This window comes from Monodon monoceros, unplaced genomic scaffold (genome assembly GCF_005190385.1).
Source record: "Monodon monoceros isolate NGI ecotype Baffin Bay Population unplaced genomic scaffold, NGI_Narwhal_1 Super_Scaffold_11, whole genome shotgun sequence".
Taxonomy (NCBI): domain Eukaryota; kingdom Metazoa; phylum Chordata; class Mammalia; order Artiodactyla; family Monodontidae; genus Monodon; species Monodon monoceros.
In genome coordinates, this window is record NW_021703767.1 from 121927598 (window position 1) to 121943933 (window position 16336).

Genomic DNA, 16336 nt, shown 5'->3' on the forward strand with positions numbered 1-16336 from the left:
CTGGGGCTGTGATGGAGCAAAACAGAAACAAGACCACTTCTTCACGTTTGAACTCAGACAAAAGCAAGAACATTGTCCAAACCACAAAAATGATCAAACATCCCCTGTCCTGGTTAAGGACAGTGACTGCTGCTTTTTCACCAGTTGCAGCATCAGGCTCAACTCTGTTCTTCCCACCTTCTAGGCAAGATTTATTAAGATACCTAATAGGAGATTTACCCCTGTGTCCTCACCTAACATGCGCCTAAATCCTGTAATAACTTAGTGATGCCTTCTTACGGAGACACCTCACACTTGCTCGTGGTGTATCTCTCAGTTGTTGCACTGGGCCAGTAATTCCAGTCTCCTCTGGGCACTGACATTACTATTGTGTGTGAGATGGAACATAGAAGAAGATGGGCAACGTGTTCTTCACAGGACACCAGGAGGTTAGTTGCCCAGCCAAGCCCAGACCCCGTGTGTTCTGATCACCAGACCTCAACTACGACTTAAGGGGCTAGGTGTTAGGGGCAGGTTGCACATGGTGAAATGCGCTGCTTTAGAGTTGCACTTTTGAGATAAGTTTCTTCACCTCTCTCACCCTCAGTAAATCAAAGCTCACAATATTACTTCCTTCATGAGGATTTTAAAGTCTCTATGAGATAATCCATGATAAGTGCTTAACTCCCTGGACATAGTAAGCATTCAATAAATGGCCACTACAGTGACTCCCCTCTGTTCCTAGCCAGCTCATGTCCACAGCAGGGGAAAACAGTGGTCAAGTCTATGAAAAATATGTGCTTGTACGGGGTGTGTGTGTGTGTGTGTGTGTGTGTGTGTGTGTGTTGAATCTTTGTCTGATATCTGAGGCTGATTTCATATATTGTAAGAACTATGGATGAAGTAAGTGCATACTTGTAAACTTTCAAGAGCATGTTCTAAGAAGCTACAATCAGGGCAAAGGCAGTTTATGAAAATAAATGAATTAGCCATGGGGATGGAGGTATAAAACATACTTATTTGGACCTAGAGTCTGTCATACAGCGTGAAGTAAGTCAGAAAGAGGAAAACAAATACTGTATGTTAACACATATATATGGGATCTAAAAAAAAACAATGGTTCTGAAGAACATAGGGACAGGACAGGAATAAAGACACAGATGTAGAGAATGGACTTGAGGACACGGGGAGGGGGAAGGGTAAGCTGGGACGAAGTGAGAGAGTGGCATGGACATATATACACTACCAAATGTAAAGTAGATAGCTAGTGGGAAGCAGCTTTGTAGCACAGGGAGATCAGCTCGGTGCTTTGTGACCACCTAGAGGGGTGGGATAGGGAGGGTGGGAGGGAGACGCAAGAGGGAAGGGATATGGGGATATATGTATACGTATAGCTGATTCACTTTGTTATACAGCAGAAACTAACACACATTGTAAAGCAATTATACTCCAATAAAGATGTTTAAAAAAAAAACATACTGATTTTGTGACTATTCCTGTCCCTTCTTCTCTGTTTGTATTAGCGATGTCTAGGGGTTGCGTTTGACATTCTGCCTGTGTTCTCTTTTGTGTTCTTGCAGTCCCTATATGCCTCTGGATCCTTCCCCATTCCCTTGGCCAGGGACCCAGGTCTCAGAGCCCAGGCAGTCAAGGGTGATACCCAAACATGTTGGAAGGGAGTGGCACCATGGGGACAGTGCCGGTTATGGAGACTCGGGCACCTGGATAGCTCCTCCCTTAGAGATTTGCATGCTGGTGTCCAAGCCTGCCAGACTCAATGTTCTCAGCTTTGTTCCTTCTCTGCTTTCCCAGCCTCTCTGCTTTCTCCTGCTCCAGCTTTGGAGGGGTCATCTGGAGGGGGGAGGGCAGATGTATACATGAGAGCTGGGTGGATTTCTCTAGTTTCATAAGGTGGGGCTATGAGAATCAGTGTGTAATATAAAGGGAGACAGCACGAGAAATCAGAAAGAAGGAGGGAGAGAGAAGGGTGCTGGGGAAAGAGAAAGAGAGAACAGGGAGAAGAGACAGGTGTTAATGGCCCAGGGAGTTGGGGTGAAGGTGAAAAAGGAAGTGAGAAAAAGAGATGAGTAAAGGCAAAGGGGGATGAATGAGATCAGAGTGAGGCAGGATGAGGAAAATGCTGAGAAGGAAGCAGTGACGAGGAACAGGGGAGGCGGTGGGCCAGACACCAGGAGAGAGGCCAGGTGGAAGATAAGCCTCAGCGGACCCAGCACCAACCCCCTGACACTTGCAATAACATCTCTGACCATCATCAGAAAGCCTCAGGCTTGGACTTGGGCATTCAGTGGTCATGATTCCACGCCACAACCATCACCGAGCCCAGCAGCCTTGTCTTTTTGTTGAGATAACTGGCCTCTGCTCCTCTGTACCGTGGCAGCCTCCTCCCAAATTTAGGCCTGTTCCCCTTGTACTTGTGTTCCCATATATCACCTGGCAAGTCTCCTGGCTTCCCTTCTTTTTCCCTCCAGGCCATTCTGCACTTTAGCGCCACCTGGGGGCAGGAGAGTTTTTTAAAAATTCTGATGCCCAGGACATACCTGAAGCCAATGAAGTCAGAATGTCTGGGGGCGGGCGCCAGGCATCAGTAGTTTTTAAAGACCCCCAGGTGATTCTAATGCAAAACAAGGTTTGGGAGCTACTGGTCTAGGCGTCTCCAAAGCACCAGTGTCATCCTTCCCCTGTTGAAACGGGCTTGGTGACTCTTCATTGTTGATGTGCAGGAAATGGGGCAGTTGAGAGGAGAGAGGGGTGTGAGAGTTACTTTCTGCACCTTAGAACTTCTGCACTTGAATCCAGAACCCCTGGGTTCTCTGTTCGTGCAAACACCACGCGAGGTCCATGAGCTGAGAGTAATTTTTATTAACCAGCTACAAAGGGCTGAACTGTGAGAGAGATCATATCCTTCCCCTGAATTCATGGAGCGTTTGCTCACAGAATTGTTTTTCCAGCCTCGAAAGGCTTCCAACCTGCCTCTCATCTTTCCGCCTCTCCAAGTGCTGTCATCTTAGAATGCTGAGTTTTGGTCTTTCCCCTCTAAGAAGTCTGCCTCTGCTATTCCAGATGCCCCTCATGTGTGACATGAAGAGACCGCCTTGGTCAGGGCAGGAAGAGGCTATGCAGTGCCTGACACAGAGGGTTAATGCCCTAAGTGAGAAATTGAGACCCTCAGTGCCATGACTTCTGGGTAGGAACAAAGATAGGCTGGCAGGAGCTCATGGCCACCTGGGGTACTTACACAGGCCATAGGGGTTGAAAGCGGCCTGTGGAAGTTACTGCTTTTCCAATGAGTATTGCAGATATCAAGGGTTCAGAGGAGGAAGGGCAATTTATATTTTTATATCACATAACAGATTTCAAAGCAATATTAGGCCCCTGAATCATTGCAGGTACCATACTGTCTATTTTGCAGGACAGCATTTTAATTTAAGCACACAGACTCTGGGTTCAAATTCTGACTGCATCTTACTAGTTGTGTGATCTTGGGCCACTCAACTTCTCAAATGTTCAGTTTCTTCACTGGTGTGATGGGCATGAGGTAGGGGTTACCTGGGGTCACGCACGTGGTTCCCGGCAAGTTGCTTACACACTAAGTATTAGCTATTAGTATTTTGTAGAGGTGAGAGTGGTGGGGTTCAGGAGAGCTCAGCACTCACTCACACAGCTGAGGGAGCTTGGATTTGGAACTCAGGTCTATACTGATTAGTGACTGTTTAAGACACGTACACTTAATTGCTACAAAGTGTAGTTTTTTTTTTCTTGCAGTTGAGGTAAATTTTATTGCTACATTTTGAAACAAAAAATATTTAAAATAATAACACCATTGAATATACGTTTTTACTGTTACATTAAGTGCAAAACAGACTTTATAGTATTTTTTAGCTCTTTTTTTCTTCTAGTTTTATTGAGATGTAATTGACATATAGTACTGTATAAGTTTAAGGTGTACAACATAATGATTTGATTTACAAATACCACACAGTGATTATCACAGTAAGTTTGATGAGCATCTATCAACTCGTACAGATACAAAATTAAAGAAATAGAAAAAAATAAAGAATTAAAAATATTTTTCTTGGGCTAAGAGCTCAGGATTTATTCTCTTAACTTTCATATATAACTGACAGCAGCGTTCATTATATATATCCTGTGGTACATCACATCCCTAGTAACCTATCTATCATAACTGGAAGTCTGTGCCTTTTGGCTGCCCTCATCCAATGCCCCACCCCTACCCCCTGCCTCTGGTAATCACACATCTGATCTTTTCCTATGAGTTTGTTTGTTTTTGAAGAGTAATTGACCTACAACACTATGTTAGTTCCCGTTACACAACGTAGTGAGTTGCTATTTCTATACATTTCAAAAAGATCATCACGATGTCTAGTTACCAACTCTCACCATACAATGACTGTGTGATATATTTGCACCAAGACATATTGTAACGAGAGTTAATTGCTCCCAAGTTCCTGGCCTCCCTTTTTCAGACAAAGAGGTGGAATTGGGGCGGGGCTGATGACCTGCCCTGTCCCCACAGCTGGCAGGGGCCCCCCGCCCCCAGTTTGCCTGAGCCCCGGCGGCCCGCGTCGGGCGCGCGGCACTTACAAGGTACGGATGCTCTGGAGGCGGCTCCTGCGGAACGTGATGGTGGCATTGCGGCAGCAGCGGCTCTCATAGTAGTGGCACTTGCGGTTGCTGCTGGCTGTACAGCAACACTTACAGTCGGGGTCATTGGCCCAGGAGCAGCAGCAGAAGTGGCAGTTGGGGCTCTCGGAGCAGGTGCAGTGGCAGCATTGGCAGTCGCGCTCATCCTTGTAAGGGCAGGGAAAGCAGGTGCAGTTCCGCTCCGAGGTGAAGAGGAACTTGAAGCACAGACAGGAGCATAAGCGGGGACACCTCTGCCATGTAAAACATGGAGAGCAAACACACATGGCAGTCTCCATGGCGCCTACACGATTGCCACCCGCTCCCTGGAGCTCTTGGTGCCTCCTCTACCAGGATCCTGCTGTCCGTTCTCCCGTGGAGGGGTCCCTCCTCCCCTGGATGAGGCAGTCAGCTTGGAGGTTTCAAGAGGTTGGCTGTTGTGAGGCCTTCACAGGCGGTGTCCCTGCTAGGAATCTCACGGGCTGGCATTTACATAGATCAGTTCCAGGCCATTTGCTTATGTCACAATCCCTGTCTCCCCACCATATCTCACCACACAGGATAGGAGGGAGGGTGGGATCTGGGGGGTAGTGGCAGGTGGGCTGACAGATACTCCCTGTTTCCAGAGGACCAGCTCCAGAGGAGTGTCAATGAAAAGAGCATCCTGTCCTGTATCACACTTCGGGTTATTGGCTGGATTTCCGAAGCTATTTCTCTTTGCTTGGTCCTTTTCCTGCAGCTTGGGCAAGTTGACTTCAGGGTATGTCTTCATGGGCTGAAAGCCTGGGTATGATGCATTGGAAAATACAGACTGACGTGATATTCCTCTCCTTGGGCTTTTTTTTGTATTGATAGAACTCTTTATTTGATGAACAAAGTGCAGTGTTTACAAACAATAATGCCACATATAAAGGGAATCACCATTTGGAGAAAGAATTAAAGGAAAAACAGATATAGGTTCTTTAAAGCACTTCTGTCAGTAGTGATTGAGTTTGTCAGTTGCTGCATAGTCACTGCTGATTTTTATGAGGCTTGAGGTGTTAGTCACTGTGAATATTTCTTGGCATTTTTTGCAGCCTCATGGGGTTAGGCTGAGACTCAAGCTCTGTTTCCTACGCCCCTGCACTCTTCCCCAGTTCTATCTCACTGTATCCCTTTTATTAAAAGGCTGGAACTCTACATGAGACTCTTTATCTCTTCTTTTAGTATATGCTCAGCATCTCTAGAAATGACCTTCTATTTTAGGAGAGAATTTTGCTTTCCACTTTATGCAGCTTGCAAAGATCGAAAGAGCAGAAATTTCATTATCATACCATATATATGATATGAACACTGTCTTATTTTTTCCAGAAAGAAGCAGAGGTGGGAGCTGAATTTGGCTGTAGGAATTTATTGCATAATATATTCTCTCTTCCTATGATTATCAGCTTTATAATAAGAAAGAACATTCACTGAGTGTTAACTGTTCCAGCCACACTTTGATTTTAGATTCCTACAGATGAGAATTTTGGATCATAGGCTATATACTTTATTTATGTATTTATTTATAATTACTAAATTGCTTACTTAAATGAATGTGACAGTTCATACTGACAGCAGTGGTGTATGAGAGACACTTTTTCCACACATGCTTTCTCAAACAGAGTTTTATCAATATTCCTATCTGTTCTCTAGACACAGAGGTTTGAGTTTGAGTTTCACTCCTGAATTTATTTTCATCATTGGTCTGTGCAAGACTTCCTCTTTTTAAAAGAAAAATAAAATTTTTATTAAGATATAATTCACTATTTAAAAAAATTTATTTATTTTAATTAATTAATTTTTAAAATTTTGGCTGCGTTGGGTCTTCGTTGCTGCGCGAGAGCTTTCCTCTAGTTGCAGCCAGCGGGGGTACTCTTCGTTGCGGTGCGCAGGCTTCTCATTGCGGTGGCTTCTCTTGTTGCAGAGCTTGTGGGCTTGTGGGCTTCAGTAGCTGTGGCACACGGGCTTAGCTGCTCTGCGGTATGTGGGATCTTCCTGCACCAGGGCTCGAACCCGTGTCCCCTGCATTGGCAGGTGGATTCTTAACCACTGCACCACCAGGGAAGTCCCATAATTCATTGACTATTAAACCCACTGTTTTAAAGTGAACAGTTCAATGGTTTTTAATATAGTCACAAGATTGTGTAACTATCACCAAGATTTATTTCCAGAACATTTTCATCACCCCAAAAAGACACACTGTACTCATTACCTATCATTCTCTACGCCCCATCCCCACAGTCTCTGGCAGATATTAATCTATTTCCTGTGTCTATAGATTTGTCTATCCTGGACATTTCATATAAATGGAATCATACAATATGTGGTCGTTTGAATCTGGTTTCTTTCATTTAACTTAATGTTTTCAAGGTTCATGCATGTATCAATATTTCCCTTTTTTATGACTGAATAATACCTTTATAATAATACATTTGGATTGTTTCCACTTTTTGGCCAATATGAATAATGTTACTGTGAACATTTGTGTACAAGTTTTTGTATGAACATGTGTTTTCATTTCTCTTGAGTGTATACCTAGCAGTCGAATTGCTGGGTTATATGGTAACTCTATGTTTAACTTTTTGAGGAAATTCCAAACTGTTTCCAAAACAGCTGCACCATCTTACATTTTTACATTCCCACCAACAATATTATGAGGGTTACAATTCCTCTACATCCTTACCAAAACTTGTTATCATTTTTTAAAAATAATGATTATTATAGCCATCATGGTGGGTATGAAGTGGAATCTCATTGTGGTTTAGACTTGAATTTCCCTGATGACTAATGATGTTGAGAACATTTTGATGTGCTTATTGGCCATTTGTATATCTTCTTTGGAGAAATGTCTACTCAAATCCTTTGTCCATTTTATTTTATTTATTTATTTTTAAAATTAATTAATTAATTTTTGGCTGCATTGGGTCTTCGTTGCTGCACATGGGCTTTCTCTAGTTGCGGTGAGTGGGCTCTAGTTCGTTGCGGTGCGTGGGCTTCTCATTGCAGTGGCTTCTCTTGTTGTGGAGCATGGGCTCTAGGCACATGGGCTTCAGTAGTTGTGGCTCGTGGGCTCTAGGGCACAGGCTCCATAGTTGTGGTGCATGGGCTTATTTGCTCCGCGGCACGTGGGATCTTCCCTGGCCAGGGCTCGAACCTGTGTCCCCTGCACAGGCAGGCAGATTCTTAACCATTTTGCCACGAGGGAAGTCTCCCTTTGCCCATTTTAAAATTGAGTTGTCTTTTTTATTGTTGAGTTGTAACAGAGTTCTTTGAATAATATAGATACTACGCCATTACCAGATATATGATTTGTAGATATTTTTTTCCATTCTGTTTTTAGTCTTTTCACTTTTTTTCACAGTGTCCTTTTTAAAATTTTTTTTCTTTTTTTGCGGTACGTGGGCCTCTCACTGTTGTGGCCTCTTCCGTTGCAGAGCACAGGCTCTGGATGCGCAGGCTTGGTGGCCATGGCTCACAGGCCTAGCTGCTCCACGGCATGTGGGATCCTCCCAGACCGGGGCACGAACCCATGTCCCCTGCATTGGCAGGTGGACTCCCAACCACCGCACCACCAGCGAAGCCAAAAATAATTTTTATTGGAGTATAGTTGATTTACAATATTGTGTTAGTTTCAGGTGTACAGCAAGTTCATAGTGTCTTTTGAAGGACAAAAGCTTTAATTTTGATGAAGTCTAATTTATCTATATTTTTGTTGTTATTGCTTGCTCTTTTGGTGTCATTTACAAAACCTTTGCCTAATGCAAGATCATGAAGATTTATACCTATGTTCTCTCTTAACACTTTATAGTTTGAGCTATTACACTTAGATCTTTGATCCATTTTGAATTAATTTTTAAATTTGATTTGAGAAAATCCATTGACCACAGATGTACAGTTTACTACTGGACTCTATTCTATTCCTTTGATCTATATGTCTATCCTTATGTTGACCACACTGTTTTGACATTGCAGCTTTGTAGTAGGTTTTAAAATTGGGAAATGTGAGCTCTCCACATTTTTTTTTCTTGTAAAGATTATCTTGGATATTCTGAGCCTCATGTATTTCAGTATAAATTTTAGGATCAGCTTTTCTATTTTTTCAAAAAAGGCCATTAGAATCTTGACAGGGATTGCATTTAATCTTTAGATGACTCTGGGGAGTACTGCCATCTTAACAATATTAAGTTTTCCAATCCTTGAACACAGGATGCTCTTCCATTTATTTAGGTCTTTTAAGATTTCTGTCAACAATGTTTTTTAGTTTTCGGTGTACAAATCTGGCACTTATATGGTTAAGTTTATTCCTAAGTATCTTTTTTGGATACTACTGTAAATGAAATTGTTTCTTAATTTTATTTTTGTACCGTTCATTGTTAGTGCATAGAAATATAACTGATTTTTCTATATTGGTCTTGTATCCCGCAATGTTGATGAATTCATTATTAGCTCTAATCTTTAAAAACATTTTTTTAATTTTTTTAAACTTCATACCATCTGTGAATAGAGATACTTTTAAATGATGTTTTTGAATATGACACCAAAAGCATAGGCAACAAAAGCAAAAATAGATGAGTGGGACTACATCAAACTAAAAACTTCTGCACAGCAAAGGAAATAATCAATAGCATGAAGAGGCAACCTGTGAAATGGGAGAAAATATTTGCAAACCATATATTTGATAAGGGGTTAATTTCTAAAATATATGAAGAACTCATACAACTCAAGAACAAAAAAAAGACCCAGATCGTCCAACTAAAAAGTGGGCAAAAGACCCTAATGAACATTCTTTTTCCAAAGAAGACATACAGACAGTCAACAGGCACATAGAAAGGTGCTCAACATCACTGATCATCAGGGAAATGCCAATTAAATCCACAATGAGATATCACCTCAGGAGGTGGAGAAAAGGGAAGCCTTGTGCACTGTTGGTGGGACTGTGAAATGATATAGCCACTGTCTAAACAGTATGGCAGTTTCTCAAAAAATTAAAAATAGAACTAACATATGATCCAGAAATCCCACTTCTGGTTATATAGCTAAAGGAAAAGAAATCAGTATCTTGAAGAGATGTCTGCCCTCCTATGTTCATTGCAGTATTATTCACAATAGTCAAGATATGGAAACAACTTAAGTGTTCACTGACAGGTGAGTGGAAAAAGAAAATGTGATCCGCACACACACACTCGTACTGGAATATTCAGTCATAAAAAAGGAAATCCTGCCATTTGTGCGACAACATGGATGAGCCTGCAGGATATTATGCTATGTGAAATAAGTCAGGCAGAGAAAGACAATTATTGTATGATCTCACTTATATGTGGAATCTGAAAAAAAAAAGTCGAACTCATAGAAACAGAGAGTAGAATGGTGGTTTCCGTGGGGGTCGGAGGATATGGACAGATGTTGGTTAGGGAGTACAACCTCCATTTATAAGGTGTACAAGTTCTAGGGATCTTATGTACAGCATGGTGAATAGAGTTAATATTATAGACTTGAAATTCGCTAAAAGAGTAGATCTTAAGCATTCTCATCATACCAAAGGTTATGGCTGTATTAATTAACTTGATTGTAGTAATCGTTTCACAGTTTATATGTATATCAAGTCATCAAGTTGTATACTTTAAATATATACAATTTTACCTCTTAATTATTCCTCAGTAAAGCTGGGGGAAAAGAAATCAACATACAAAAATCAATGACCAAATGTCATGAAGAACCTAGGGGTAAGACAGGAATAAAGACACAGACTTACTGGAGAACGGACTTGAGGATATGGGGAGGGGGAAGCGTGAGCTGTGACAAAGCGAGAGAGAGGCATGGACATATATACACTACCAAACGCAAAATAGATAGCTAGTGGGAATCAGCTGCATAGCACTGGGAGATCAGCTCGGTGCTTTGTGACCGCCTGGAGGGGTGGGATAGGGAGGGTGGGAGGGAGGGAGACACAAGAGGGAAGAGATATGGGAACATATGTATATGTATAACTGATTCACTTTGTTAGAAAGGAGAAACTAACACACCATTGTAAAGCAATTATACCCCAATAAAGATGTTAAAAAAAAATCAATGACTTTCATATACACAAACAAAAACAGAAGATGTAAAAGGAAAAAATACCCATTTACATTCACAAACAAAACAAAAGCAAAAACCAAAGTATATAGGTATAAACTTGACCAGAAAAGTTCAAAATCTATATCAGGAAAGCTCTAAAACGCCCTTGAAAGACTTAAATGTAGACTTGAGCAAATGGAAAGATGTACCATATTTATGGATAGGAAAACTCAACATCTTAAAGATGTCAGTCTCCCTAAATTAACACATTCAATGCAATTCTGATAAAAATAGAATTTTTTTCTGATGCTAGAAATGTTTACTTAAAGAACAAATAAGCAAGAATAGTCAGGAAAATTCTGATGGAGAATAGAAATAAGGGGTGTACTTGTACTAAATATTTTTTAAAAATTTAATGCCTCTATAATTAAACAGCATTGGTGTTGGTGAAGAAATAGACTGACGCTGAAAGATAAATAGAAAAATACAAATAGACCAAATTGCATATGGAAATTTAATATGTATATAAAGGTAGCATCTCAGGTCAATGGGGAAAAAACAAGGTACTTAATCTATGTGGTTAGGAGGATTAGATAGTCTTCTGTAAAAAAATAAAATTTAATCCATTCTTCACACCAAGATAAGTGCTGAGTGAATAAGAGATTTAAATGTGGTGAAAAATTAAATCATACAAATAATAAAAGGAAACATGGATTAATGGCTTTATAACTTGGGAGTGGGGAAAACCTTCCTAGTTATGACAAAAATGCAAAAGCAATAAAGGAGAAGATTGATAAATTTGATTACATAAATAAAAATATTTTAAAAGACTGAAACAAAACACAAACAAAGAAGTGAAACAAAACCCTCACAAAAGTACCAAACCCACCCACCATTAACAAGTAGAAAGACAATGAAAAATTGAAAACAATGTGTAAACTATGGGCAAAGATTTGATATCTTTAACATCTAAGGAGCTTCTAAATATTGTACATGGAAAAGATCAGGTTTCCTTCAGAAAAATGAGCTAAAAATATGAAGTTTATAGAAAAAATGTTATTAGCCTTTAATCAATATAAAGGTTCTTACCTTTGTTCATCATAAGTGGAATGCAAAATAAATCAACACTGAGATACCATTTTCCACCCATCAGATTACCAAAATTGCAAAAAATTGAGAACATACTCTTTTGGCAAAGCTCTAGATGAACAGAAGTTCTCATATATTATTGCTGAGAATGTTACAAATGGCACAAGCACTAGGGAGGGGAATTTGACATAATTCTCGAAATCTCATCTACCTGTTAACTCAGCAATTCCAGTTCTAAGACTTTCTCCCAAAGATATACTGACAAAAATACAGTAAAGATTCATTCATGGTGTTATTTATTACAGCACTATTTGTAATAGCACAAGACTAGAAACAATCCAAATGTCCATCATCGAGGAATTGATAAACTGAAGTACATCCACACAGTGGTATCTAATGCAGTTATATAAAAGAATGAGAAAAGACCTCTGTTGATTGTTTGAAAATGATTTCCAAGGTATTTTTCTCAATGCAAAAAGGTGTAGAAATGTGCGTATAATATCCTACCATTCATCTCAGAAAAGGTCTTAAGTCATTGGTTTATCCTGACATATGAGATAGAAGGATAAACCAAAAATTTAGATTTATGAGGGAGTGCAAAAATAAGGTTGAGGGGAAAATATATCTTAATTTATAGAATTGATTTAGAAACCACTTAAATATTTTAAATAATTATAGCACAAAATTAAACTAAAAAGAGCAATCCTAATACTAAAAGCAAAATGAAAAAATGAGCCTGTGACTTGAGTTGGTGGCATAGCTATACAAAGAGGAATTATCTTGTTAGTTTATTTTTTATTAAAAATTTTTTTAACATCTTTATTGGAGTATAATTGCTTTACAATGGTGTGTTAGTTTCTGCTTTCTAACAAAGTGAATCAGTTATACATATACATACATCCCCGTATCTCCTCCCTCTTGCGTCTCCCTCCCTCCCACCCTTCCTATCCCACCCCTCTAGGTGGTCACTAAGCACCGAGCTGATCTCCCTGTGCTATGCGGCTGCTTCCCACTAGCTATCTATTTTACATTTGGTAGTATATATAAGTCCATGCCACTCTCTCACTTCGTCCCAGCTTATCCTTCCCCCTCCTCGTGTCCTCAAGTCCATTCTCTAAGTTAGTTTAAAACACGGTGATTTGATTGTACATTCCCAGTGGGGTTTATCCCTAAGTAGAAGCAAAACAAAACAAAACAAAGAGAAATCTTATGTTCTTTCAGTAATCATACTGTTAATGGTGGTGTTGGTATTGTTATTCTGAAAGGGTTGTGTGTGTATTTTTCAATAAAATAAATGAGAGATTTTGTTGATGTCAATGAGAATCACAATTTTTGGCATGGGAGAAAACATACAGATGGGTGACTGCTGAAGTTACGAAAATCAGTAGTCCTGATTTCAATTAAAAATACCAATATCAACTCACGATGTATTTTACCTGAAAAAAAAATTTCTTAACTCTGGCCACTGAAAAGGTCAAGAAACCACGACTTATCCACTAATAATGAACCCCCTTGTGGTCTCTGAATTTCAGCAAAACGAACCAGGGCTCTTTGGAGAAATGGGTGATCCCAGGTCTGGGGCAGGAAATGTACAAGACAAATGTGGGTTTAGATCTACATTTTACAAAATTCCACAGGTCCCTTTTGGCACTAGTTCTTTTAGCTTTGCTAGAGAATATAGGACAAGAAGAGCAGCATGCCAGCAGGGCAGGGGAAGGAGTGACAGCTCAGGTATAAAGGAATGAGACCAAATGAGTGGGTATAGTGATGCTGTAGTGCACCACCCAGGTATCCTTGTTAAGTCTGAGATGCTCCTCTTGCTGTCTGGAGTGTTGGCTGCTCGCAGTGCACACCTGAATCTTTCTCTGGAAATTGCTTTCAGTGGAGGAGAGCTGCCTTGCTAAAGGTTACACCGCTATTCAGGGGACAGTCCTGCCTAAATTGGGGCCACTTTAAAGGGCCATCCCAGCTACTGAGGAAGTCCTATTAGAATGGTTGAGGAGCCCAGCTGTAACGATATTACAGTTTACCTCTTCCCGCTGCACTCCCTAAGAACCCTCCCCAATAAACCTCTTGTGCATAAATCTCCATCTAGTAGTTTGTTTCTTGGGGAACCTGGCCCAAGAGATGGGTATGGGAGCCATTCCGGCTTATAAACCCCACCCCCATATAAGCCAATATGTTTTATTTCCTCCCAGGGGAATAAGTTCCAGGGGTCCTAGCAAGGGGCATGCACAGTTACAAGAATGCACTGCATTCAGAGAAGCTCAACCTATGGATTCCCCCTAGGTATTTATTTATAGTTAATTCATAGTGCTCCAGGCAAGGTGTAGCTTACTAACTATAAGTCATTTCGTAAGCAAGGTTGCCTGGTAACATAGATGACTTCCACCTTTATTATGTTTCCAGGGGAACAGAGCTAGGAAGTTAACTCAAGGTCATTTTTTTCATAGAGAAAGAGAAAGAGTTTGTTAACCCTTCATTCACATTTTAAAACCTATGAATTCATAAAGATAACCAAAATAAAATAAAAATCCCAACGACCCTCACTTAGAGGATACTAGGAAACTAACTTGTTATTTTGAAACCTTGTAATAAAGGGAGAGAATTTATTTAGACTTTGTTGTATGAACTGTGCTTCAGGATAATGAGTTGATAAAGGGAATTTTCTCTTTATAGAAGTATCCCGGCTAATAAATGAAGAGGGATGGAATTGAATTATCATCCATTGCAACTCCTACTGAAAAGATGAATCTAGACAATATCACCAGGAACTGCTAATAGATGATTATATTAAACAGTAAATGTAGGGACTTCCTTGGTGGCACAGTGGTTAAAATTCCCCCTGCCAATGCAGGGCACACGGGTTCTAGCCCTGGTTCGGGAAGATCCCACATGCCACGGAGCAGCAAAGCCCGTGCGCCACAACTACCGAGCCCGTGTGTCACAACTACTGAAGCCCACGCACCTAGAGCCCATGCTCCGCAACAAAAGGCACTGCAATGAGATGCCCGCGAAATGCAATGAAGAGTAGCCCCCGCCTGCCGCAAATAGAGAAAGCCCTCACACAGCAACAGAGACCAAACGACCCAGGGACTACTAATAGAGCCAAACCAGAGACCACCAGACATTGTTGGGTCGTTATTTAAAAAAAAAAAAACCCTCATTATTAAAAAAAAAAAGACAAAAACTCTACCCGTGCATTTTTGTGTACTATGTGTATATGAAAGGGAGACCAGAGGGGTGTTGACATGGGTTCCTTGGGGTCGGGGGAGTGGGAAAGTGTTTGGGTGGATGGTGGAGAGATGAGGCTGCTGAAAAACGCTGGTAAAAATATGAGGAAGCTATGACGTGGCCCCTGTCACTGGCAGGTGGGCTCTATAGCACGAGCATGGGTTGTGGGATCAGGTCACGTTCCGGTTCAGTTTTGCCCCTTACCAAGGGTGTCAACGTGGAGAGTTCAACAGTGTTCATGGAGCACTTCCTGTGTGCCTGGCTGGCCTAGGAACTGGTGATACAGCGGTAAAGATGCAGTTCCTGTCCCTTGGAAGCTGCCATGCTAATGAGGGAAGGAGAAAGGTTGACATGTATAAGTTGCGCAGGGTGCAATGGGCATATTGCTTAACTTTTATGAACCTCAGTTTCCTTATCCATAAAATGAGTTACGACATCTGCTTCACAGGGTAACTATGAGGTTTAAATAGGTGCAACATGAGTCTCGCTGCACCATCTTGGGCCACAGTTTTCTGCAACCTGCTGGTATTTCCTCCAGGGGCGGGAAGATGGGCACTGAAAGTGGTAAGGTGGGGCAGGGGCTTCGGTCAGGGAAAGTCAGTCTGAGAGCTAAGACAGAAGAGTGAGGTAGAACTGTATGATGGTTTCTTGAGAACATAGAAAAAAGGAGCCAAATGAGTGCATTTATCCTTCACTTGAAATCATTCACTTCATGCTTACTACCTTATACAGCAGTGAACACGATAGACCAAGATCTGTGCCCCTTCAGAGGTAATAATCCAAAAAGAGGAGACAGACAATAGACATTAAAAGGAATAAATGAGTAAATTCTGTGATACATTAAAGTTCTATGGGAAAGAGGAAAAGCAGAGCAGGGGAAGTGTATTAGTTAGCTAGGGCTGCTGAACAAAATATCACAGACTGGGTGGCATAAACAGCAGAAATGTATTGTCTCACAGGTCTGGGGGCTGGAGGTCTGGAATCAAGACCAGGCTCCCCTGCAGGCTCTAGGGGAGGATTTGTACCAGGCACCTCTCCTAGCTTCTGGTAGTTCCCTGGTAGTTCCTGTGGCATCTTAACTTCAGTCTTCACGTGACATTCTCCCTCTCTGCATGTGTGTCTCAATGTCCAAATTTTACCTTTTTCTAAGGAGACCAGTCATATTAGACCGGAGGCCACCCTACTCCAGTATGACCTCATCTTAACTAATTACACTGACAATGACCCTATTTCCAAATAAGGTCAGATTTGGAGTTATTGGGGGTTGGGACTTTAACATGGATTTACAGAACAG

The 16336-nt window shown here is 41.1% G+C and overlaps 1 protein-coding gene across 2 annotated transcripts in view; it reads right to left on the reverse strand.

Moving 5' to 3' along the window:
* TRIM42 (tripartite motif containing 42) overlaps nt 1-5131 on the reverse strand; it is a 29743-nt gene extending 24612 nt beyond the window's left edge. Inside the window, exon 1 of one of the 2 annotated variants that reach the window (XM_029215023.1) lies at nt 4603-5131. In XM_029215023.1, coding sequence (XP_029070856.1) covers nt 4603-4940 — 338 coding nt within the window. In that variant the 5' untranslated portion in view covers nt 4941-5131. The remainder of the gene's footprint in view (nt 1-4602) is intronic. The other variant, XM_029215025.1, reaches the window with a different exon arrangement.
* Nucleotides 5132-16336: the final 11205 nt, after the last annotated feature.